General features: G+C 40.1%; 1 protein-coding gene across 1 annotated transcript in view; it reads right to left on the minus strand.

Annotated features, from left to right (window-relative positions):
• Positions 1 to 26,071, minus strand: part of arid5b (AT-rich interaction domain 5B) — a 77,194-nt gene that overhangs the window by 37,730 nt on the left and 13,393 nt on the right. The window contains exon 4 of the mRNA XM_034152222.1: positions 3,560 to 3,790. Coding sequence (XP_034008113.1) covers positions 3,560 to 3,790 — 231 coding nt within the window. The remainder of the gene's footprint in view (positions 1 to 3,559; positions 3,791 to 26,071) is intronic.

The raw sequence follows: 26,071 nt of genomic DNA on the forward strand, positions 1-26,071 counted from the left end.
GGGAATATAGGACAAATGAAAAGGAGAAAGGGGAGAAAGGGAAGGGGGGGGGGCAGGCAGTTCCTCTCAAATGCTTTGCCTCAAACATGATTGCCTCACTAACTTTCAAAATGCTGTTGATTTAGGCAATGTGCACACAAGGAGTGTTGGGTTTCTGAAGGAGTGGGGGAGGGGAGGGGAGAGGAAGGTCAGCAGTTTAGGGGAATAACTTCAGAATAAGGGAAAGTGGGAAATATGTCGCTCATAATATTTTCCTTAACAGACGCCCGAATGAGTAGCTGTCAAGACATCCTGCGATGTACATCTTGTTTAAATATATAATATACTGCACCTCTGAGTGGAGCCTACAAATGTTTATATTATTGCTTTGTAGCACACTCAGTATCCATGGCAAATGAAAGTGAGTAATACTCTACAGAATCATGACTGCTAATAACAAAACCTTGGACCACGTCAGCTGTCATTCAGCTCTGCAAAGGCCTGGCCCACTCAAGCTATTTGTAGCTGTTTCTTACAGCAGAGGAGCCTCAGCAGTGCCAATATTATTATAGTACAGCACAGTATGCAAGGCCTGTAACCTTTAAGGTTTATATAAGAGCTTGTTTTTTATTCAGTACGTCAGTGAACGCACAATAAGTACTCTATGTGTACCAGTGAGGTCCTCCAACTTATATTTTCTTTTCTACAATGTGCAGCGGTAATATTATATGGCTCCAGGCAAGAAATTAAATTGGGGACACAAAGTAGCTTGGGTATAATCAATCCACGCTGGCGAGAATGCGTGATAATTATAAACAAAATCTGTGTCATTCCCCGTGAGGACAGCAGCTGCAGGGGTGACAGGCGATGCTGAACATGAATATGGATCACAGGACTTAAGATCTGCTAACTGACGCAACCGCGATGGAGCTCAGGCAGGCGGTGACGTGGACGTAAAAAAAAAGGACACATGAATATAGATGGAGTTAGATAAAACACAGTCTCCGAAAACTGTCATTGTCAAACCAGCAACGACCTTAAATCATGCTGTGACGGGAGAGCAAATATTGAAGATATCAAAGTCATTGTGTACACAGGAGCAGCTGAGGTTTCATTACTCACCTCCAGAATTACAGATAAATCAGTACACACTGCAATGTTTAAATAGAAATATGCTGCTGATTATATAATACATCTACATGATTATGGTGTACCTACTGTAGTTCTGGGATGAAACCATAACCAGAATATCAAAAATAGACTGGATGTCACTGGCAGGTTTTAATCTGATTGCTACATTTCACACAATACTGTACCAACAGGCATTTTTCTTCTCCTCCCCGAGCCTTCTCCACCCCCTGAGGTAGCCTGACACACTTTCATGAATTAGCCGATACAAGACGGACGGCTATTAGAGCTGCCACAGCAGATTTGGCTGAATCCAAAAGGTTAGAATTAGCATCCAAAGAAGCGTAGAAGAAAGTCCTGAAACTGTTCCCCAGATCAATCTTTTACTTTTTAGTATTTCACACACTGCACAGTATTCCTTCTTACACGTCCACAGTGCTAGTATTCATCCTAATAAAGGAGGGTTTAATATGTTTTTTATGGCTGCTTTCTCACATGCTGCCTGGTAATGGCAGGAGGACTTTGCTCAGCAGTTGTGTATGTTTCTGAGCACATATGTGAGAACGTTTATGTGTGTGTTGTTGCCTATAACGAAGACGCCCTTGAGGCAGAGTGATGAAAATTACTTAGCTCGGCTGTTTTCAAACAAATCACCGAGCAGCAATTCAAGAAGGAATACAGGCTTGCTCAAAAACGTAGTAAACGGTCATGTGAATAACATTAGAAATGTGGCTGCGCTAGTCAAAAAGGAGAAATAGAAGTCCCTTAGGCTCTGAGAATAAACCTTTAGCTTAAATGTGGCTCACAGAGGAATGGCATTATTCAGCCAAGTGAATGAGCAATAGCAGCCACAGGATGTTAGCGTTACTATTCATAACTTATTTTCCAGAGCCTAAAACCGTTTTCCCTTCTGGTCTCACCTCTGCTGCTCTCTTAAAATGCAATTACCTACTGGCAAATTTACAGGAAAAGAAAAACAATGACTTTTGACCAGAGGAGCCGTTACTGTGAATGTCAAATTGATGCTGCACAAGAGCCCGCTGAGCTGCGCTGTGCTAGAGAGCAGAGGAAATATAAAGAGAGATGAATCATATTACTCCTTTTGTTTAAGCCCAGCTCGGGGTTAATAAAATGTGTGGATTCGTAAGCGGCAGGGAAAGCACGGTGAATGGCAAATAGACATGTTCCAGCACTTCAAATTCCTCACTACAGCCACAGAATGCTTTTCTGAGGTGTGACTGGTTAGTGTGTTTGAATGGCGGTCACTTGTGTTCATAAACAGAAAGACCCCTCTGAGACTGAATGGCAAACATTGAAAGCCATTGATGATGAATTGTATTGTATTGTATTGAATTTAACTAAACTGAAAGGGCATGGATTAAAGGCATGTTCAGTTTAAATAGCTTTCATTCATTTGGTCGATGAAAGATAGAAAATGACAAATAAAAGTGATGACTGAAATGAACAAAAACTGCGAATCCACAAATCCAAATAACTGCGACGGAAAATGTAACATCTACACTCCACGGCAAGGACTAAAATACAAATATAGAAATCCTGAAATCTGTTTATCACTATTTTGTGTATGTTATAGTCATTTCATCCGAGCCAAGTGAGAGGTGTTCAAAAAGGTGTTGGTTTGTTTAGCAGTGAAAACAATACATCTCCAAATGTAGCATTTCTTAATATTTTTCTTTAACTAAATGGATTTGGTATTCCTTTATGAAGTACATAACATATGTATTGTATTACTCTAGTGAAACACCTCATTTGACAGCAGCAATGGTCTCACAATTGCAAGTTTAAAGATTTAAGGACGCAAATCAATGCAGCAGAACCACAGATTGTCTTTTCTTATGTAACACAATCTTCCTTGTCAAAAGCTGCATCCTACATTACCCATAAAGCAACTTGACTTCACACTGGTTGTTGGAGATGTTGGTGTGTTATGCTAGTAGCGGCTAATGTAGCTTTGAGCTGTTTTATAGTTTACCTGTCTGCAGTAAACTTTCTGTGGTTTTACAGATACATCTTTTTGTGAATGGACAGCATCTGTATCTGGCTTTGGAACCCAAATGTTGGAGTATCTCTTTTCTTTTGATCTTCGGTGGTCTTCATTTCAATTGCCATCCATGATTACAATTTGAAATGGTTTCAAGTGCAGTTCTTGTTGTCAAATAGCTTGGCCCAGAAAGAGCAAACAGTGTCCATTTTCCACTAAAAGCAAACTTGAACAAGTGGCCATTGTAACCAAAATGACATGATTGAAAGTGTGAGATGAACGGTGCAGGGAGAATGAGTGCATGTGAGCTCAGGACATGAGTAGTTAGATGTTTCATGGGCTCAATGTGCAACACTTCAGACGCCATAAAGTGCCACTGTAATGGCTGTTGGTATTGCAGATGAGCTGATATGATAAGGTATCTAATCGCCAGCTGTAAGCGAGACTCACCGAACTCGTCACATATGCTCTCGTACTTCAGCAGGGCGGCGTGCTCGAAGGTGTCCCGGCAGTACAGGACGCTCGTTCTGCCGCCCAGCGCCGCGATGCCGCCCAGCGCCAGTACCGTGTGGTCGATGAGCAGAGAGGACGGCTGCTCTCTGAGACGCACTAACACCGAGCGAAACCGGCAATACTGGGGGTAACTGAGGACCAAAACCTTCCGCCCATCCTCCTCCTGGCCTGAAAAACACAGAAAATACAGAGAGACAGAGTTAGGAGGTCCACAGAGATTACAAATAAATAGTTAAATTCAACAACGAAAAGGGAAATCTGTGCAGGGAAATGTTTTTCAAGTCCTCATGTAAGATGTGTGGAGAATGGCAGCACTTCATTTTACATGACATATTCACTCTACTACTTCTCTTCAGGTTTTATTACTTTATTCCCTCTCATAGATCATCTCCTGGCTACTGTTATATTCTGGCACATATACTGCCAGTGTGCTGTGAATACGGTCCTTTTATTTCTTACTATTGGCCTGAAATTGTAAGGTTGCCTGTAAAGTTTGAGATTTGAGACGTTTATTGTACTGTCACTTTTGCTGAGTAAGATATAAATCTCAACTGATAAAGAAATATAACAAACAGAACCTTTTTAGTACAGCTGAGAGATGCCAAAATATATATTTTATTTTCATACAGTTTAAAATGTCTTGGGAAGCAATACATCTTTGTTAAAAGGCTGAGTAAAAAATGCTAGCAAAACCCTATTTTAAGATTGTCAGATGTAAAGGTTTAATGTTATATACTGTACACAGCTACAGTGGAGTAGTGTAATGAAAGACTTGGGTCACAGTTCCTCAAACAATGCAATATAAATAATACAAGACATAAACCATACAGTAAATTAAAAAAACATAGTGAAACTCATCTCTCCTGCTTCCTGATTTCACACCTCATTGATCAAGTTTCAGGAAATGCACCACAACCAGAACCTGCTTTAACTTTGCTCTACTTGTGTGTGACTTTAAATAGTGTTCATCAAAGTTTCACACCCTTTTATTGTGAAATGACACCATGATGTCACATGTACGCATAGTTACTGTTGTTGAGCTGCATGTTTGAAATGCATGGAAATCATCGCGTTTGAGTGACAGGAGGAATGTCAAGAACAAGTCATATTATTAAATATTTAAAATGACAGTTCAGGGGTGTCTAGAATGATAATAAAGTAGGTAACAAAGCTAATTTCTTTTAAACTCAGGTAGTTGTGAAACCTCCTATCTTATCCAGACGTTACAAACAGCTATGGGTGTGTTGTTTTTTTGACGTGGTGCGCAATAAATATTCTACTGACAGCATGTTAATTGGACTGATGTATATCGCAACTACCTGGAAAACCAACCCTTGAACAGGAAGTGCAGACTGAGCTGACACCATACAAAGGAAGATATGCCGAACAGATATTTCATATGACAACATGTTTGTACAAACTCACAATTACAACATGTTTGTGTTTAGCAGATATAGTGTTTACCATATTAACCAAGCGTGTTAGCATGATGTTTATGTGTTGCAGGTATTTTGGTCATGAAAACATTTTGAGCCGACGGTGGTAAACTATTCCTTTCTTTCATTTGAATCCACTTAACCTCAGATATTCCTCATGTACGCACTAATATTGGCAGATGATTTCAGGTACTATGCACCTTTTAAATGCAATAAACTGCAACCTGCCCTCAAACTACAGTCTTTCATTGCCCTTGAAGATTGTAAAGTTTTATTATCTCAAGTTTTTTTATGATTCCTGTAACTGTTTTAATTCATTGTTTGCTTCTGTTTGTGTTTCTTGTGAACGTTTTGTATTATACGGTCTCGCTTGAAAAAGAGATATTAATCTCCATGAGACTGCCCAGTTAAATCGAGACTACATTTAAATATAGTCTCTGTTAATTACATTACAAAAACCTACCAGACAGATAAATGAAGTGCTCTGAAATACTTGCCTCTAACACTGAACCAGCAGACATGACATTTCAAAATGAAGCCTCTTTATTAAATGTCCTCCTACAGGTTCATCTATAGATGTTAATTATAAACAAATAACAGAGAGAAGAAGCCATGAAGGCTACAGGTGACTGAAGCTGACAGTTGGTGTGCAGGTCTGTTTAATTATAATCTCCCACACACAGTAACAGAAATATAATTAACTATAACTAGCTAGATGCTTTTTAAAGAAGACATGAGACCCAGTGTTTTTCCGTTGCAGGAGCGCCATGTTAAAATACATTTCATTTGTTTTGTCTGCATAAATCTTAATCCCAAGACACTTTATTAATCATATCTATTATGACCTGATATGATGGGTAACATAATATAAGAAGAGATATTTCACATAATATGATATACTGTATGTCTGCCATTTTGATTAGTTTGACTATCAATTACACATTTTTCATTATTTTATCTGTTAATCGAATAACAATTTTGTCCTTAAAATATTGGAAAATACTAAAACATGTCATCATTCTGAGAAGAAATCGTCTTGTTTTGTCGTTTTAAGACCTGAAAGTCTTCAGTTGAAAAGTACAAGATGCTTGCAAATGGTTAAATGTAAAGACTGAAATCAGTTTTTTGCATTTTTGCTTTCACAATAAGTCACATGGTTGAGCAATTATACATTTTCTGTTGACTTACTAAACCAATCATTTACACATTGAGTCAGCTCTCGTAAAATATGATAAATGAATATGAGGTGACTTTAAACGCAGAAATATACTATGATAAAATATGCTGTCTCTGGTCCAAAGCTCCATGGGTGTGCTGTTTCTAATCTCCTATACTATGGTGATTATATGTTAATAAAATGACCCCAGCATGCAGTGCGGCACAATGATTGGAAAGTGGCCAAATTTTGAAAAACAAACAAACTATGCATGTGCACTGTTCATTAACGCTGTGTAAAGTAATTTATCTCGGAGACTGTTGTTTCAAAGCAGAGTGCTAATATTATTTCTAGCTTACAAAGCCGACTGCACGGTTCAACAGTTGATGAAGCAGAGTCAGGCAGTTTGAAACACGATTTCTACATGAATTATTCACTGTCCTGTCTGCTTTACAAAGCCCTTGGACATGACATTCATAGGAATTTCTGCTGCTAAGTTAATATTTCAAGGGTGAGTAACTAGCAAGCTTTTCACCTTGCAACACTAAAGACAAAACAGCTAGTGTGTGTATTTAAAAAATGCATTTCTCCGTCTTTTGTGTTATTTTATCAAGCTGGAGGCTGAAAAATCTGCAGCTCGAACACGGCAGGAAGGACAGCATTCATAACATATTTACAGCAGCTGCATTCCCGACAATCAGCGTAATTAGTTCCACTGTACTCCAATGTGAAGACCACTTCAAAAGAAATTATTAAAACCATTCATCAGAGGTTGGTGCCTCAAATCCCACAGATGTATAAGCACACACATATTCCTGCATGCATGCACGTTCATATCACACAGCAGACACACACACACACTCATCAAGGATTGCGGCAGTTGTCGTTCGCAATTCCAGCTCAGAGGTAGAGCAAGCTTTGTTCCAAATGTCAGGAATTGTATTGTAAGCAGTCACCGTCAGACCTGCTCTCTCTCCCGAGGACCCTCACAGCATTTCACTTGATTAGATTCAATTTGGAGAGAGAGCCGCAGGGCATTAATAACTGTACAGAGGCGATGTGAAGTATGCATGTCAGTGTGTGTGCGTTAGTGTGTGTGATGTATATTGAGTGTATATGTACACTTAAAAAAAATCGTTTTGTTCTCACAGCCCGACCTTTCCAAATAAAGGGCGTCTTTTTATCTTTACGTCAGCTTTCTAATTGGTCGGGGCTGTGCCTGCAGCGCTGGAGAGCTGGAAGACACTGTGAGAACATTATGAAACAGGTTTCTGTCTCTCAGGAGATATTTTATATTTTCTCTGTCCGTCAGTCCGTCAGTCAGTCAGTCAGTCCTGGTGCAGCGTGTTGATCAAACAGCTGCGGTGTGGCAGATTATTTTCAGAACACGCTGTAAAGCTCCTGACCTCATAAACTACGATAGTGTCAGGGGCATAACTGCTGGAGGACAGCTGACATTATAAACACTCAGTCAGTGCAGCACTCAATAACTTCCAATACAATACAACATTTAGTCACCTGGTAAAGCGTATAGTACTATAGTAATAATATATAGAACAACAGTAATGCCCTGTACAAACTTTCACTCCACTAAATCAATAAAATTCTGCAGCCTTGAAGTCTGAAAAAACGATATATTGCAGCTTGGTCTTGCACACATTACACATGTATCACAGAGAGTGAAGAAAGGATCCAATGTTTTTGGAGTTTGACTTGTGCTAAGGTTTGAGAATCAGTATTTTTCAGCTCCTGCAGCTTTAATTTGTCCTGTTTAAAAAGAAAATCCATGAGTCCCCTGACATTGTATAAGTGCACTGCCAAATTGCCTTGATTTGTTGTGTATTTAATTCCAACCAAGAGTAAATTACAATGATCGTAATACAAAGGAGAAAATACAAATAGATGCAAATAAATATAAGAACTAAAGCATCAAAATAACGACAAACAATCAGAGCTATAAAGGTGGATTTCTGCTGTGAAACGATGATAGATGTCTCCCGATATACTGCATCGTAAACTGGTGCTTACTTTAGAGCCGTAAATAGAAATGATTGTCTGACTAACCGCAAATCAAAAAGGAGAACAGACATCAAAAAGAGCTTCATTAGTTTGTTATGTCTTGTTGTTCTGGCACATTCGTGTACATGTTATTGTTGTTGCTGTCGTTAGTTTTTATTACTCTTAGCAAAATACTGTTAGTTGGAGCTCTGCCAATCAAGGACTTATGTCATTTAAAAATCAATGCACTGACAGTTATTCGAAAAGCAACAAAAGCAGGAGGGGCATTAGCATACGTCTTATATAGGAGCCTAACAGCAGAACGTTGTGTACGCTGTAGACACTTCAAGGACAACCGAGTTACTCGAGTAGAAAGTGCATTACTATAATGTCACCGGGATGTGACAGAGGCATGAATGAGTCTCACTTTGTCTTACAATGACAGCTTCTCTGGCAAACATTTCTGAGATGAAAGAAGCATGTCTGAACCAGTTTTGTAATATGCAAATGTGAATGTGCAGTAACAATGAAAGCCTTGCATTATCAGGAACAGGCTTTTCATGACTGTAGAGCAATAGTCCAGAAATTATGAAACTGCTTGTGCAACGGGTCAGAAATAATGATTTAAATGGATGTTTGTACTTTAAGAGGACGGTCTGCTAAACTCATTTGTGGAATACCATTGAAATCCCATCAGTAACACAGATGTTTAGAACGCTTTATTTCCTAGAAACACACCAGCGTTTCAGGAATTGTTTTGACCAAAGGTGGCATTTAAGGATCTACGGAGAATCAATAAAGCATGTTACTGTTGTGGATTTGCAGGATTGTGCTTTGTTGTGAATACTGGCCCCGGGGATAAGACAGATGCCACACAAATGAAAGGGAACGAAACAAAAAAGAAAGCCATATCTGCTGATTGTCTGCAGACAAAAGCATTCAAACATCTGTCACTCAGGTGCAGCAATTATTCTTCCAGCACCTCTTTATTAAAAAAAAAAACGATATACACAGAGATGGAGAGCAAAGCACTAACAGAGAACAAAATGAGAAGCTTTTGTTTTTATATGCCTTTGTTTTTCTTTGAATGCGAGAAATAAAACAACTGTACAGCACAACAAAAAGTCAAAGACCATACATCTGATTTGACTGAGTCCTCAGGCAGCCATTGTTTTCTGCTTACAACAACTTTCAAGCTGCTAACAATACATTTAGTAATACATCACAGAGAATACATGGCATTACTTCTTTGATTTGCTTAGAAAAAGAACAATTGTTGGTCTTTTGAGAGAACTTTCTAATGCAAAACATGATGAACTGAAAGCAGCTTTTTGTAACATCTGGATCTGCTTCCTGTCTGTCTTCCTTTCAAATTACTCATAAACCAGATGCTTTCAGCAACCGACTGCTCTTTCTCAGACATCTTGGACACTGATATTCCCTAGAACATGTTATTTCATTTCCAATCAGACAAATAACTCGCACATGTATATCAATAAGAGTGTTTAGTTTAAAGTTTGATTTTCTTGCATGAAATAAAGCAAATGCTGAAAAAACGAATTGAGCAAAGATTAGATGTATAAACTCCGGGTTTTCTTGCTTTAAATTAAAACTATCTTTGCATTTTGGTTAGACAAAACAGGACATGAAATTGGGTCAAAATTGTGAAGAGCATTTTACACTTCCTTGTGAAATTTCATAGAGTTAATACAAACCATTCTTCAGTTAATTGTCCAAATAACCACCAGAATACTGTAGCTCTGACTGAAGCAATTATAAGATCATTTTTAAGTATTAACAAGAACTTGCGACTGTGTGTTTTTGTAGTTGTCAAGACCAGGGAAATCAGAGTTAATGTGTTAGAACATGCAAAAATAACAAGACAGTCTTTTGGAAAACTCTCAAAATATTGCACAACTCCAGAGTATCAACATTACTGCGGCAGGCTGGTAAAGTCATTATAGCCTCAGCAGCTGTCATGAGACACTCTGCACAGTAAAACACAGGTCTCAATTTACTCCAACGTAGTAAAAGTAACATGCTGTAATATACATGTACAATATATGGTTCATAAATATGACAAAATTATATTTAACAACCAAAGATAGATTTGATATTCCAGTGAGCCGACTGCGGAAAAGCTCTTAGTACAAAGAGAAGAGGGAAGCCTGTAATATGAAAGTTAAAGCTCTGGCACTGTGTTATATCAGAAGGAATGAAATACATTTGGAGTAATTACACCAAAGGAGAAATGTCTGATCTCTTCCATAACTAGCATGATAAATGACTCGTCATAATCAAAATCTCAGAAATGCCGCATACGACATGAAACTCATTAGCTGTGGTTGAAGCAGCTGCTCCGCTGGATGAATAGCTCTTGCAATGTTAGATGAAACATCATTGACATCATTACATTTCAAACTCAAAATAAAAAGGGCTATCTTCTGCTGTATCTCTGAGATTCTCCATTTTTTTTATTGGAGACTTTCTGCAAGCGGCTTTTACAAGTTGAGATCAGAACTAGTTGTGATACGAGGGGCTGCTGACAGTTTAAAGCAGATCCGTGCCGGCTAATTCAAAACAAAATGTGACTCATGTAAACCGTGTCATTTACATTCAACCAAGCTTCGAAATATTCACACTGCCCACAAGCTCTAACAAGTTCTCTCAGGCAAGTATGCTCATTTCTCTTGTCGCAGACTCGCAGGGAAATAGCTGAAAACCATTACTCTCATGCTCGCTGTCACCCGCTGTACTTCTTAAATCACTCACTCGCCTCAAATCTGCTGTTGTCAACATTTCCACATTATCTGCACGGCCAAGGAATTGACTGGATCCTCCTGCTGCTTTTGTGGACTTGGCGAAGAAAGGGCAAGGCACTTAAACCAGTGCCAATAATGTCACTTTCATATTGGATAGATTAAGCAAGTGTAAAGGCGTTAAAAAACATACATTGGAGGAGAAAAAATGAGGGATAAAGTGAGAGGACAAGGTTCTTGTTTGGTATTCTCCGTCCATCCTGCAGGCTCTGTATTGATCTGAGAGGCTGCCCTGTTTCCATTTAGCCTCTTCTCATAATATATAACACAACTCTGATTCATCCGCCCTCTCCCTCTCGCACTTGTCACTGAGGGGACATGACACTGAGAAGGGGCCGTATAGGCAGCAGCAGGCGCCCGATCTGGCTATCGGTTCATGTTATTGAAACCTGACCAAATAAAGAGGGAACAGCATCTGTCAATGACACCGAATGAAAATGATGCGTAGTGAGGGCGTCAGATTTTAACAAGCAACAAACTTGTGTTTCATACAAAGAGAGAAATAAATGAATTGAAGTGATTCATCGCTTGTCCAATCTGTGAATGACTACAGTATCTTGGATAAAACGAAATGTGCTAGAACATTTCCCTAATTGCAAGATAGTCCGTGCTGTAAACAAAATCCCATTAATCATGCGGAGGATGCGGCATTAAAATACATCGCTGGAGTTAAACAAAGCCGAGTGATCACACGATGTGTCAATTACGCTCACTTTGTTTTGCTCAAAGGGAGAAGAATTGAAACATTGAAATGTTTTTTTACTAGATCTGCATTGGATAACATAGTGTTTTTAAATAGCTTAACGGGGCCGTCCGCATCACACAACACATCAGTCACAGACGCTGACTCGCCTTCATCCTGCTCATCATACCAGCTGCAGGCTGTGCTCTCACACACACACACACACACACACACACGATGCACACACAGCCATTCAAAGGGATAATCCAACTAATATATATCTTAAGGATCAAAGGGGCGACATAGCTGCACTCAATATCACCATAATATAATGATTTCCCCTTGGGATCAATTCAATCTTATTAATAAGCATTTTACCTATATCGATATATCATGGCCACTCAATAGAATTAATGCAATTGATGACCAAGACGCAGTAATCAATGTTTTTTTTGTTACAGTACATTAACACTGGATTATCAACCGACCCATCAGCTCCATAGCATCTCTTTAGCATCTCTTTAGCATCTCTTTTAGCATCTTTCAGCGTTTTGTTTTGGATTAAGCGTCCACAACCGCACGGTTTTGGATCACTTTGAGCTCCATTTAGTGTCATTTTGAGTAGAAAAAAATGCAATATACACGACACGTTCAGCACCAAATGGCACACAGACAAAGTTAGCAACTATCTGGGTAACATAATAGAACGTTTAGCAGCTGAAGAGCTCGATATTTCCCTCAGAATTAGGTGGAGACTAGAACAGAGCCAAAGGGTCGAGCCAGAAACAAGACTCCACATGCTGCAGGATGTGAACAGTTATCATAGATTTCAATAATAAGCAGCCAGATTGCATAAAGTATAAACTCTCCATGTAAACTTGAAAGCACTGTTATCCACTTATTTCTATTTGTAAACTCAGTATATACCAAATATTAATACATTTTAACACACAACTCTAAAAAGCTTGGCTGTCTTGAGTCTGGTGTTTATTTTATTGAGAAAGTAACAGTGACAAACAAGGAGCGAAAGAATGGGACATTAAATATAGTCATGTTGTCAATCAATCAATCAATCAATCAATCAATCAATATTTATATAGCCCAATATCACAAATGTTACATTTTTCTCAGTGGACTTCACAGTTTGTACAGAATATCAGTATGACAATACGACACCCTCTGTCCTTAGACCCTCACATCGTACAAGGAAAAACTTCCAGAGAAAACCCCCACAGTTTAAAGGGGAACATGGGAGAAACCTCAGGGAGAGCAACAGAGGAGAGATCCCTCTCCCAGGACGGACAGATGTGCAATAGATGCCGTGTGTGAATTGAAGAGATAATACATTTGACAGCATAGGTAGACCAAATGTTTGGAAATGCATGTGTCTATAATTAGAAGATGAATCCACGAGGGTGTCAATGTTGTGGCAGAATTGTGACCAAACTGAAATGAGTGAAGTGGTTTGTGCTGCAGGAGTGGTTTAAGACGTTTCTCTGAAGGTAAATAATTTGTCATGAATTCAAGCTGAACATCTGCTGCGCTCAGTGACAGATTCATTTTCTATATTGGATATTAAAAAGAGTCTCAGTTATCAGATACAATGGGTGGAGTATACGTCTATAAGAAAGATCTGGCTTCTACATTCACATGTCTGTGCTCTCATTTTTCTAAGATAATCATATTCCCCGCAAAAGGGCACTAACACCCAGAGGAAATGTTCTATTGAAACCGTGCAGAGGGCAGAGAAACACTCACTGAGAGTAATAAATAGAAAGAGAGAGAACGAGAGATCTCTCTGCATGCTGGCTCCTGTTCTTAATTATAGTAAAGCGCTAAAGTGCCTCGTTCATTTCGGCAGGGTGGGGCATTGGCCTGTGACAAAGAAGGAAACATTTATATAATTTTCACCTCAATTTATTCAAGTGTGCGGCGCAGGGAGTGGGGACACACAGCTACAGTGTGTGTAGAAAAACAAGCTCATAAGGGCTGTACACACACACACACACACACACACACACACACACACACACACACACACACACACACACACACACACACACACACACACACACACACACACACACACACACACACACACACACACACACACACACACACACACACACACACACACACCACACACACACACACACACACACACACACACACACACACACACACACACACACACACACACACAAACACTGGGAATATTTGACTTCCCTCAGCTTAATTCCATCCCAGATGTTCTTGCGGTTGACAGAAGGGGGGGAAAGAGAAAAAAAAGAAAAATGGCCGTACCACATTTGAAAAAACACACACCCATATTAAATGTTTTCAGTTAAACAGGGAGAGAGGGAGAGGAGAGAAGAGGACATATCGAACATGTACATAGCTTACTGCTAACACATGTACCAGCACATTGCTCACTTGCAACATTCAATTGGTCTATTTTCTTTATTGTTTTATGTCTGGTATATATTTGGGTTGAATGCCTTGGAATTAAGTTTTTCATTGCCATAACTACACTGTAGCTACTGTGCATATGACAATAACTTTGAATCTAGAAGATGAAGAGAAGAGGAAGAGGAGAGAAGAGGAAGAGGAGAGAAGAGGAGAGAATAAGAAGAGGAAGAGAAGAGGAAGAGACAACACGAGCACTTTTCCTCCGTTTGATTTATGTGATTCTATTACATTAAACATTCTTTCCCCTGAGCAGGCTCAGCTCCCTAGCAACCATCGCTCGCAGCCCTAATGTGTCTGGCACGCGGCCAGGGAAAGCTGCCTGCCTTATTGATTGCCAGATTGAAAAGTTTGCATTTAATAGGTCCTGTAATACATGAAGGAATTATTCAGAGGGGCTCCTTGTCAAAAACCTAAATTGGTTCTTTTGACTATCAAAAAACAACAGGGTGCCTGGTTTAAAAATAAAAAAAAGAGCTCTCAGAAAAGCTCCAAAGGGCTTCTCTCTGAAATCATGAGGAGTTGTAAATGTGATTATTACGAGGTTAGAGGCCCGTAAGATGAGGGAGACAAGTTAGTGCCGTGTTGATCCCCTTTTGTGTAGTGATGGATTGGCCCTAAACACTGTTTGCTGTCTGGTCCCCGGCTGCATCCTGACTAATGAAAGACTACTGCTGGGTTTGGGGGGGGTCAATCCACTTATGGCGCAGTCAATTCTGAGAGTAAAAACAAGCTGCACTGCAAGAACCAGAAATGTGCAAATACCACAGGGAGACAATTTAATCAACTATCTTTGGTTGCAGAAATGCAGCTGGCTTTCAGACTTCATAAACAAGAGACGCCCCTCTCCGTGTCTCTTTCCTCTCCTCAAACGAGCTTTAAAGCCTTTACACCCAGGTGACGATACTCTATCCGCTATGACGGCCACTCTCATTGGTCACGCAGCTCTGTCCGACACAAACTCAATTGAGCAGCTGTGATTAGAGATCTCAGAGGTTGTCACCGGCGGAGAGAAAAAGGGGGCAACACGGAGAGTTTCTTCAGCTCAGCCTGTAGGAGACAGCATTTCCAAAACCACACATATCCTCCTCCTGCAGGATGACATGGATGACATGTTTGGCTTTAAATGAATCTTTAATGGCAAAGCAAGTTCCCATTTGAGAGAGTTCTGCAGGAAGGTTGGAGCAAAGGAAAGAAAAATATCTTATTAGGAGATTGGGAATTGGGTCAGGAGAGGAATTACATGCCATTCTAGATCAAAGTTGCCGTGTGTGTTTCCTCAAAAGAAGGGCCGCTCATTATCAACTCAGATTGATTTCTTAGGGTGTATACTGTGCAAAAGGCAACATGATTAAATATGTTTTTCTGTAAAAGAATGAAGCTGAAGGGGGGGGGGGGGGAATAATACAAGAGGTTAGGCATGTTTCCCAATGGTAAAAGAGAGAAATAGAAGAGGGGGGGTGTTTGTTGGAGATGTTTGGGGGGGTTGTCATTCAGCATGGCTCCATTGTGAATTCCTGTCATTATATAAGAACCTCTCTTTCTCCCTCTCTCTCTCTCTCTATCATCAGATCTGTACGGAGGAGGAAGGCTTTAAATAAACAGCCCACAGAGTGAAGCCAACTGGAACCCTTTTCAATAATTACATCCAGCACAATACTCAATTTACATTGCATTTATTTAGCTTGAGGACCTGACAATGTGGCGGAGAAAAGAGTGACATTAGCGGCGGATGATAACAGCTAGAGCGGTGCGATCCCCCAAAGGGAGACGTTTTAGTCTGTGGCTTAGAGGGAGACTTTACCGATAGTAATATGTCATTAAAAACCAGCGCCATCTGTTCCGATTTCTCTTTTACGTGCTGTCATTGACATAAAACGTACTGGAGATACAAATCCCTCAAAAATGCAAACTGTATGATTTCCTCTGCGCACTTAGTTTTGATTACACATTCTAACAGCGCCACAAAAGAGAGAACAACGACCACTAACAATGGTTTTCTCTCCACAACCCCTTAATGATCTCCGTTTGAAGTTCTCCAGTGTAATCCTGCACAAACTGTTTTCACAAGACTGCTGTGTTATTCATGTAACACACACACACACACACCCACACACCCACACACCCACACACACACACACACACACACACACACACACACACACACACACACACACACACACACACACACACACACACACACACACACACACACACACACACACACACACACACACACACACACACACAAAATCTGGCTAAACAAGCAGGTAATTTCTGATAAACTCCGCTGCAGCTCGGCTTTAAACGTATTCTTTCCAGATTAAAGAACACGACCTCTGATGTGGAAAACCTCCGCTTCACCAACAGAGCTGTAATCAGTGTGTGCAGACAGTGTTTGGAGCTGCGTGTCTCACATTGCACAGGACAGATAAGAAACTTCAATGGAGAATATCTCCTCGCTCCGATAACAAGTTTATGTTTACTGGACACTTAGTGTTTCATTATTTCTCTCTGTAATATTGCAATAAATACCAATATGAGGTGAAAATGACAGTGGAAAATATTTTGATTACTTTGTGAAACCATCCATGGACTGGTATGTATTTTGTATACTGTATAATAACAGAGTGAGAGGAGACATTTAATGACAACATCAACCACAGGTATGTTTTGGCAAAGGCTTCTGTTGTCTTCAAATGTGCCAGTCATAGTGATGAGGCTATACAAAAAAGAAAATGCACCTGGGTTTAATTTGTTCTGAATAAAAACTAAAACATCAGGTTAGTTTACTGTATATGTATCCAGCTTTGTCTCCATTTACTAATCTATTGTTTCTCACCTTTAATAAAGCTTGGCCCCTACTACATTGCAACAGAGTGATTAGGTGACTCGGCCTTTGTTAACTTTAGATATCACGCTCTGACGCATCGAATGAAACGACAGCTTTCCCTGAGTTATGGCTGAGAGGAGGAAAAAACTGTCTGAATGCTTCTCATTTTGCCAAGTGCTCCTCAGGCCAGTACATAACAAGGAAATGGACTGACAGGTTGAGAAAGAGGACTGAGAGGCATCAATGATCTATTGTTTGCGGCCAAGGCTCTCCTTCCAACTCGTCTGGCAGTCAGTATATCAAAGAAACCAAAATATATTACACCATCTGCACGGAAATATTTTTACAAACACAAATGACGTCATTTGTATTCCTTTGGCTTAATAAAAGCATTAAGAGCAGTGATGTACTCGAGCAAGTATGTGTGAGCGTACACACACACACACACACACACACACACACACACACACACACACACACACACACACACACACACACACACACACACACACACACACACACACACACACACACACACACACACACACACACACAACACACACACAACACAACACACACACCACACAACACACACACACACACACCAAAGGTCTGGAATCTATCAAAGCCCCCATTGCAATTACCTTTCAATGCTGGAAAAATGCATTACCTCTGTGCTGTGAAATGAACCCTATGTTATTCCTACAGGGCTAGAAGTCTATCCTCCACACTGAGCAGTACAGAATATTTCCTACAGCTTGGCTATGTGACCCTCTTGCGTCAGTACTTACAGATTATGACGGATACTAAGTGGATGTTGAGAAGGCTGATATGCAATCAGCATTGTGAGTTTTTTCTTTTTACCTTGACACAGGTATACTGAAAGTGTTTTTCCAACACGGTAATTCTAAGGAGTTAAATGGGTATTTAATTTGAGAACGCATTTGTTCACACACCCTCACACGCTGTGGAATTCAAGTTATTATTACCAATGTGCACAGCTCGAGCTTATTAAATCACGTAGCCACAGAACTGAAAAAGACAGAGCTGTGATTCAAGTTCTCAGAGGTAGAAATTGATCTTTTACACTTGAATTAAATTGGAAACTTGGGGGAAAATGGTGTGAACCAACTGTAAAAATAACAACAGAAAATGTTCACTAGTCACTGAGTAACTCTTTTGTCATCCGGATCAAATATATGAAATATATATACAGTCTCCAGTTGTTCAAGGTAGTGAAATAATCTGATCCATGCTCATAGTCAGAAACACTTAAACTCATGCTTTTCAAATTCAGTGAAGAGAGAAGCATTCAGATCATTTATATAAGCAAAAGTGTCACTTAAGTAAAAGCACAAAGGTATTATTTGAAAGGTGTACTTACAAATTAGAAGTACCAAAACGCCTACTCAGTAATCAATGACATACTTCGAATACATTAATGGCTTATGATTAATACCACATGAGTGAATGAGCAGCATTTTACTGTTGTAGGTGGTTGAAGTGGAGCTAATTGTAACCTTTTATACACTGTTGGGTAGTTTATTCTGCAAGAATGCATTAAACTGTATCTTTTTAGTTACAGATTGGTCAATTAAATCTATATCTGTAAAGTAAATAGCAACTATAATTCATAAATAGAAGCAGTAGAGAAGAAGAATCAAGTAGCATAAAATACAAATACAGTAAGTGCACCTCCAAAATCTGCACTTTAGTAGAGAAATTGTTTTTGTTTCATTCCAACACATCATACTCATTTCCACATGCAATTCATTCCCTTTGTGTGTTTCCTTAAAGGGGGTTTCCCTTCCCCGTAGTTATATTGATGTATTGCATGTGAATGATCTGCGAAGGCTAAAATTCCAAAGTTCCCTCCAGAGGGAATTTCCCCCTGCCTGAAACGCACAGATTGTATTCCTTTTTTTACATCCGTAACATAGTGACATCATTATCGAACCACTTCTATTGGCTAGCGCACCAACACATTTGACGTGATAGGCTAAGGCAGGGGTGTCAAACTCAATTTCATCGCGGGCCACATTAGCATTATGGTTGCACTCAAAGGGCCGGTTGTAACTATATAAATATACATATATAAATATATATATAAAATAATGTATTATATGACATTATTGCCTCTGAATTGGATTATTATCGGATAGGATAATAACTTAGTAATTAACTACCAACTACGTCTGAAAGCAGAAGTCCAGGGCAAATAATTGCAAGTCTCTTCAGTGTGCATGTCACAAAACGAGATGCATTGTGGGACATGTAGTTTATGGGCAACCTGCTTCTGTAAAGTGGCAAGGCATGTAACCGTATAATAAACGTATTATTTTCTTTGCAAGCTCTTGCGGGCCACATAAAATGAAGTCGCGGGCCGGATTTGGCCCCCGGGCCTTGAGTTTGACACCCCTGGGCTAAGGGGTAGGACAACTTTAATGGCACATTTCCATTGCAGCGCGTAGCTCGCTTTAAGCGTGCCGTGTCGTGCCGTCCCCTTTTTTGGTTGTGCTTCCACTAGGCCTCGTTCCGGCGCGGCACGGCGCGGGGCCACTTTTTCCCCTCTTTTCTGGCCCTAGAAAATTGTGGTTCTATCGGGGCCAACAAACAGGACTGAGTCGGGCTGAGTATGCTAAACTAGAGAGAGGAGCGCTGGCAAGAGGGCTAGAACTACAACAAGATGGACATATTTGACCGTGATTTAATTGTAATACACGTTTCAAAATGATGCCGAAGTAACAACATACTGATACCGGTTAGTAAAAACCATGAATTAATGCTTTGTCAAGTCTGCAGACAGACGGCAGGCGAAAAACCTTTTAAAATTCGTGTTTTTCTAGATGGAGATTGGCTAAGCTAACGCAGTATATGCCCCGACCGTCCACACTCACAACAACGGCCTATACAGACATAAATAAAGCAGCGACTGTATTCACCATGACACAGGCAGTCTGTGGTGTGTACTTGTTTAACTTTTGTCGAGTTTCTGAACATATATAAGGAGCTGTGAGCTCTGAGTGCTCACAGCTAACGGCTGTGTTGTGTTTCTGGATTTCTCATTGAAGATGACGTCACGGCTCCGCCTACACTGCGTTACTATAGTAACTACCCCAGTTCCTAAACTGTAATGGAAGCGCAGCATGAAGTGAGTCGGCCCTGTTAAGGCCCAACGCGGCCGAGCCATACCGAGTGTGGCCGAGGCCGACCGTGTAGTGGAAATGCGCCATAAGAGGTTGACCAAGTACAACAGAGCCGGCGAGCTGACCAATCAGAGCAGACTGGGCTCTGGTTTCAGACAGAGGGTGAAAAGAGGTGCTGCAACACAGGCAGTATGAGAAGAATAAAGAGTTTTTTGAACATTAAAGCATGTAAACATGTCACAAAATACAAATACGAACCAGAACATTACCATAATAAGGTCCCTTTAATGTTGATTTACGCATACACAAGGCATACACAAGCGGATAGTTTTAAATGCATTCATAAAGCAGATGGACTGGCACCCTCATGAAATATGCAGAGTTATTAATTGTACAATCTGTGATGTGGAGAGCAGCACGGATTCATACATATCTTTCTAACTGAAGGAAGAATGTCAACACAACATATCAAGGAGACATAGGCAGTTCTGCTCTGATATAACACCGTTGCAGTTATACTTGAAATAAGCAGCATTTTTGAAAAAGATGAGTTTAGAAATCTTCCCAGAACAAGGTTGCTGGTTGGGTAACACTTATGAGTCAGAGTGTAACTGGAACAGGCAGGCAATTTGTTTTCAGGAAAGCAACACTCAATAAAACCTCCTGATTTATGGGATTTTAAAGCTTTTCATAAAAAAAAAATTGAAATACAAATAAATCTATAAGAAAATCTGTCGAGGTAGTGTTTTATGGAAGAACCTCACTCCCTTTCTGTCTTTTTAAGACGGCTGGCAGAGGTAACATCAATAGCATCTCTGTTGTTCCAGACCTGACTAATGGAGAGAAGAGAGACACAACTGTTGTTTCAGACCTGGCTAATGGAGAGACGGAGCTCTTCATTTCCTCTGAGGCCGTTCTCATTGTTTAACCATCAGCCAGCCTTCAGCTCAACTCCCTCGCGAAAATCAGAAAACACATTATGTTACATTCCAGAAATAAAAGAACACAAATTATTAATGAATATAGCCATCCAAAGAAGTTGAATTTGATTATGTTGCTAACCATAACAGGATATGTCTCGGGTGTATGGTGGTCTCTCTCTCTCTCCGTCTCTCACAGGGCGTCTTTCTCTCTCTTTCTCCCATTCAAATTCGAGGCATGCTCAAACATCTAATAGATTTTTCCACCCCGGCACACAATTTACTGCTTACAGATTTAGAATTCTCTGGCTTCCGGCCAGTCAGAAGTGAATTAATGATATGAGCACATCAGCGAGGAAAAACAGCTTGTGATTCTCTCTCCTACAGGTCTGAGCATAATGAAGAAGATACTGCCATAAAACCTCCTAACACTACCAGGAGGAAGAAGAAAAAATACCAGGGAAGAAAGGAAAGAGGGGGAGGGAGGTGAGATAGGCACATAATCAATATGAACACTCCATTAAATTACTTCAAAAGGGGAATTTTGGACAGTTTTTTAAATTAGTTCTGCTTAAAAAAGCAGAAGGGGAAGAAAATATGTCTGAGGGGCGGAAAGGAAACACGTGCAAACGATACAATCTGCCACCTATTCTGAGTGGAGGAGTACAGTGTGGCGTGTTTTACAAAAGCATTCTTTCTGTCGGAGTCACAACATACCATTACTCTTGTAACGCCACGACACTTTCTCTTTATCTCTTCCAAGATACCTCTTTACTCCAGCCCACGTTGCAGTCGAAACATAAAGCATTTTCATGTGTGATAGTGACTCAAAATCCCAAATATTGTTCTGTATTGTCACCAAGACAAATCAACCATGAGAAGACGGCATCCGTCTGTTTCCTTATCACCAGCTCCTGCCCGCATAAACATTCAGTGACGCTCTGAACAGTCTGTGAAAAGGGACAGAATCTACCCTCTACATCAAATTGAAATGTTCTGACTGAAATATTGTCGGGATATCAACTCGGGTATATGTGCCAAGTCTGGCATACAGATCAGACGTTGCATCAGAGGGAAATACAGCGGTTCAATCCACCAGCAGGCGAGGCTGTAAAGAATCTTGAAATGCGGCGATATCGCTTCGTGCCTCACCGGCCTGCTCCTTCCAGCTCAATCATTTATTTACCTCTGATCACATAAAGCAGATATATATAGTAATGTATTAGGTGTCTCAATTCCAGACACCACATCACTAGGCTTCTCTGACTGTGTTCATACTGTTAATCAACACAATTTAAGTATTAAGACCTTCTTAAAGGCTTATTTTTCAGTGTGTTGGTGTTGTTGTTTTGTCCGACATTGCAATGCACCAAGAATTTAAAGGGGCCCTATTCTGCTCATTTTCAGTTTCATATTTGTGCCTCTTTAATGTTCAATACGAGAGCCAAGACTGCTCTGATTGGTTAGCTGACCGGCTCTGTTGTGATTGGACAACCGCTTAGAGATGTCCCGCCTTTTAGCATCACGTACAATATGTTGGAACACTAGCAAATATAAGAGCAAGTGTTACGTAGTGATGTCAATCTGTAACGGAAGTAACAGACCACAGGAAAGGGAAAAGCCCAAGAAGCATAACAGGGCCTCTTTAAGAAACTGCTCTAAGCTGGCTCTTGAAATCAATGACAGTTTTTCGGACGTGTAATTAGCTAAAGCTTTGTTGTTTATTGATATCAGACAATGATACTACAGATTATTCAATTATTAATTAAATGTTTCGTTTTGTTATTGCATTCATTTGTATAGTACTGTAGCATGTCTGTATCACCTTTTGTTTCATTTGCATTTTCTTTGGTTTTACACGCTCGAAAAAAATAAATAAACTAAACTAAACTAAACAGTGAAATGAAAATGAAAATAAATGTTATACGCAACTGTACAAAACTACTACTTGTACTATATAAAGTAAATCATACAACTATGTGGGTGTATATAATAAGTAAGTACTATGTGAATAGCTTATAATGCAATTTTGCAGCTCAGTTGGTCGAGAAGGTCAGCCATTTATCGAAGGGTGGGCGTCCTTGAGCAAGATACAGCAACTCAGACTGCTCCGGATGTATGTGAAGGCAAAGGAATATAATTATCTCTGGATAAAAGAATTTAATGTACTTAACCTAAACTCTGCAACATGCAGACTAGTGAAGGTCAGTAAATGTAGATGGCAGGAGGGAAATGCCTTTCATACATACAACGCAAGTGCATTTGATGGATATATTGAATGGAAATGTAATTAAAAGCAAACCATTTGCAGCTTTTCATTTGGCAAAGAGATAAAAAGAATGCCTTTCCCTCCACCATAAAAATAAAAACTGACCTTCATTACCATCACTAACTGAATATGTCTAGCTCACATTGCTTCCAATATCTTATAAATATTGCGCCCTTGACTTAAGTTTGTGATTCACTGAATACATTTGTTTGGTGAATTTACAGAAACATTTTCAAAAGGTGCTGCTGTGAAAATGTAATGTTAAATGTCAAGTGGAGGTCTGGCTGCTTTTCTAGCGCACTATATATATATATATTTTTTATAGGGATGTTTTCTCAGACCGCAGTGATCCTCGCAGCGCTGAGGGAGGAAGAGGCCACTGATGATAGTACAGGTGAGGGCAGGAGTCAGGAACGCCATCTATGTGTCTTGAATGCAGGAGTCACAAGCTTCGACCTTGTATAATCCTCCACATCCTCACAAATCTGCTCACTGTGAAGGCTTGAGTTGAAGAAAGACAAGAGCTGTTTTTGTGAGCAAGAGCAATCCTTTGTGGATCTTTTTATTTTTTATTTATTATCATTTTCCTTCTACAGTTTCTCCCGGCGTGAAAGCCAACAAAGTGTATCAGCAGATACAGCTCTACAACGCCCGTCCTCGTAGTATACGACTAGAAACCAATTTCGTCGGGTAGCAGTGAAAAGAAAAGAAAAAAGAATCAGGCCAGTTCTCCGGGGAGAGATAGAGGGGCAGAATGTAAACTTCCCTGGCAAGCCATCCCTGGTGGATTGAACAGTAAAAAGAAGCTCACTCAAACCCAAGATAAACTGAGCGGACAGTTTGCATTACCTGATTAAGTGAATCACATTACGGATTATGTAATGACTGCAAAATACAATACATCACTCTTCATGCACTCGTAGAAATATGTTATTAGAGTCCTCTGGGCCTGAAATACTGCACGTGGGAAGCTTCAGTGTGTGATTAAAAGAGCAGGTCACAAGAAGAGTGATTTATATTTATTCTAAGCTACTGGGGTTCCTTGAAAAACTATTCTTAAAGGAGAAATTCCATATTTTAAAGGATAAAGACTGTAAACAGAGGGAGACAGCTACAGCGTCGCTCCGTGGCAGCAGCACAGTGATAACAAGAGGAAGAAGTGACTCAGCTCAGCCAGGAAATAATCCACCACATTTTTGTAGGGATTAAACAAACAGGATATAACATGTTAATTTGTGAGCTTTTGATTTGATGGTAGGACAAAGCCCAGATAGCTTGCTTCCGGACTCAAAGCTAAGCTAAGCTAACTAGTAGCATCATGCTTGCAGCACAGATATGAAAGTGGTCTTTCTTCTAGAGGACAGATTGATGCTTTGTTTCTTTACATTTTTTTCAGTTTGAAAAGGGAACGTTGCTTCATTCACGAGGCCCTCTCATAAAACACTGCATTTCAAAGCCTGGCGTGAGCTGGAATTTGAATTATGATAGCAATCATCTCTCTGCCTCACAGGTTTTAGAGCCACAGCTGTCGAAGCTGCAGGACAGCAGCAAAGGTCACTTGTTTCTCTAATTAATTACTTCAGTTTGTGCGGGCATCTTTGGTTTCACTCTTTACGCATCTATGAGGACAGTACAGAGCTTTGTTCACTTATTAGACCATAAATAAAAGATCAAAAACAATATAATTATCATTCTGCTATTTCAGACCCACTTGTCTGGTAGTATGTTTCATATGTTGCCTGTAAGACACAAATACATAACAGTGCACTTAATTCACATTGGCAACGTGCCAGGAAAAGTTAGGATACGCTCTTGGAAGAAAAAAAAAGAGCTGTTTCCCACAATAACAATGGCACACTTTATTGCTCTTTAGCTCACAATGGTTTTTCTGTGCAGCTTGTGGTATTGCTGCAGTATCCTGTTATGGGGAACAATCCAATTCCTCTGACATAGTCACAGATCAGCCGGAGAATAACAATCAGTAATACCTCATTCAAGTAAAACAACGAGCAGCTACTTTGGGGCTTTATTCTATTTATGAATAAAAATCCCCCCCCAAAAAAGTGGAGCATATATAGCTGCATCATAAAAAAGTCATTTTGTCAATGAGCCAATATTACACAGAATTACAGTCATTCAGCTAGGCTTTAAGGGTACTTATCTGATCTGCTGCAGCTGTGGCATGAATATTTCATTCTAGTAGTACGCAGCATTGCAGTGGCATATTTCATATTTCTATGCAAACCCTTGCTCAGGGTAACGTGCATTTGCCTTGATGAATAAGTGATCTCTCTCACTCCTTTCCAAGTCTCTGTTCCGCTCATATTGTTGGACTGTCAACAAAGGCCACACGCCAAAGACGTGAACAAACAAACAAATGCATAAGTGAAAGCACCCCACTGATTGTCTGAGTGTAGCATGTGTCCATCTATGTGTGTGCGTGTGCGTGTGTGTGTGTGTGTGTGTGTGTGTGTGTGTGTGTGTGTGTGTGTGTGTGTGTGTGTGTGTGTCTCTGGTGCCCTGCCAGAGTCTGAGCTCGTTCTGCTGAGTGGGCAGATTCTCTGGCTGAGTGTCCCATCGGAGTGACAAGTGCATTTAGAAACAGCCTGATGGAGTCATTAACGGCAGCGCTTCTCATTAGCAACACACACACACACACACACACACACACACACACACACACACACACACACACACACACCACACACACACACACACACACAC

The sequence above is a fragment of the Trematomus bernacchii genome, unplaced genomic scaffold (assembly GCF_902827165.1).
Source record: "Trematomus bernacchii unplaced genomic scaffold, fTreBer1.1, whole genome shotgun sequence".
Lineage (NCBI taxonomy): Eukaryota > Metazoa > Chordata > Actinopteri > Perciformes > Nototheniidae > Trematomus > Trematomus bernacchii.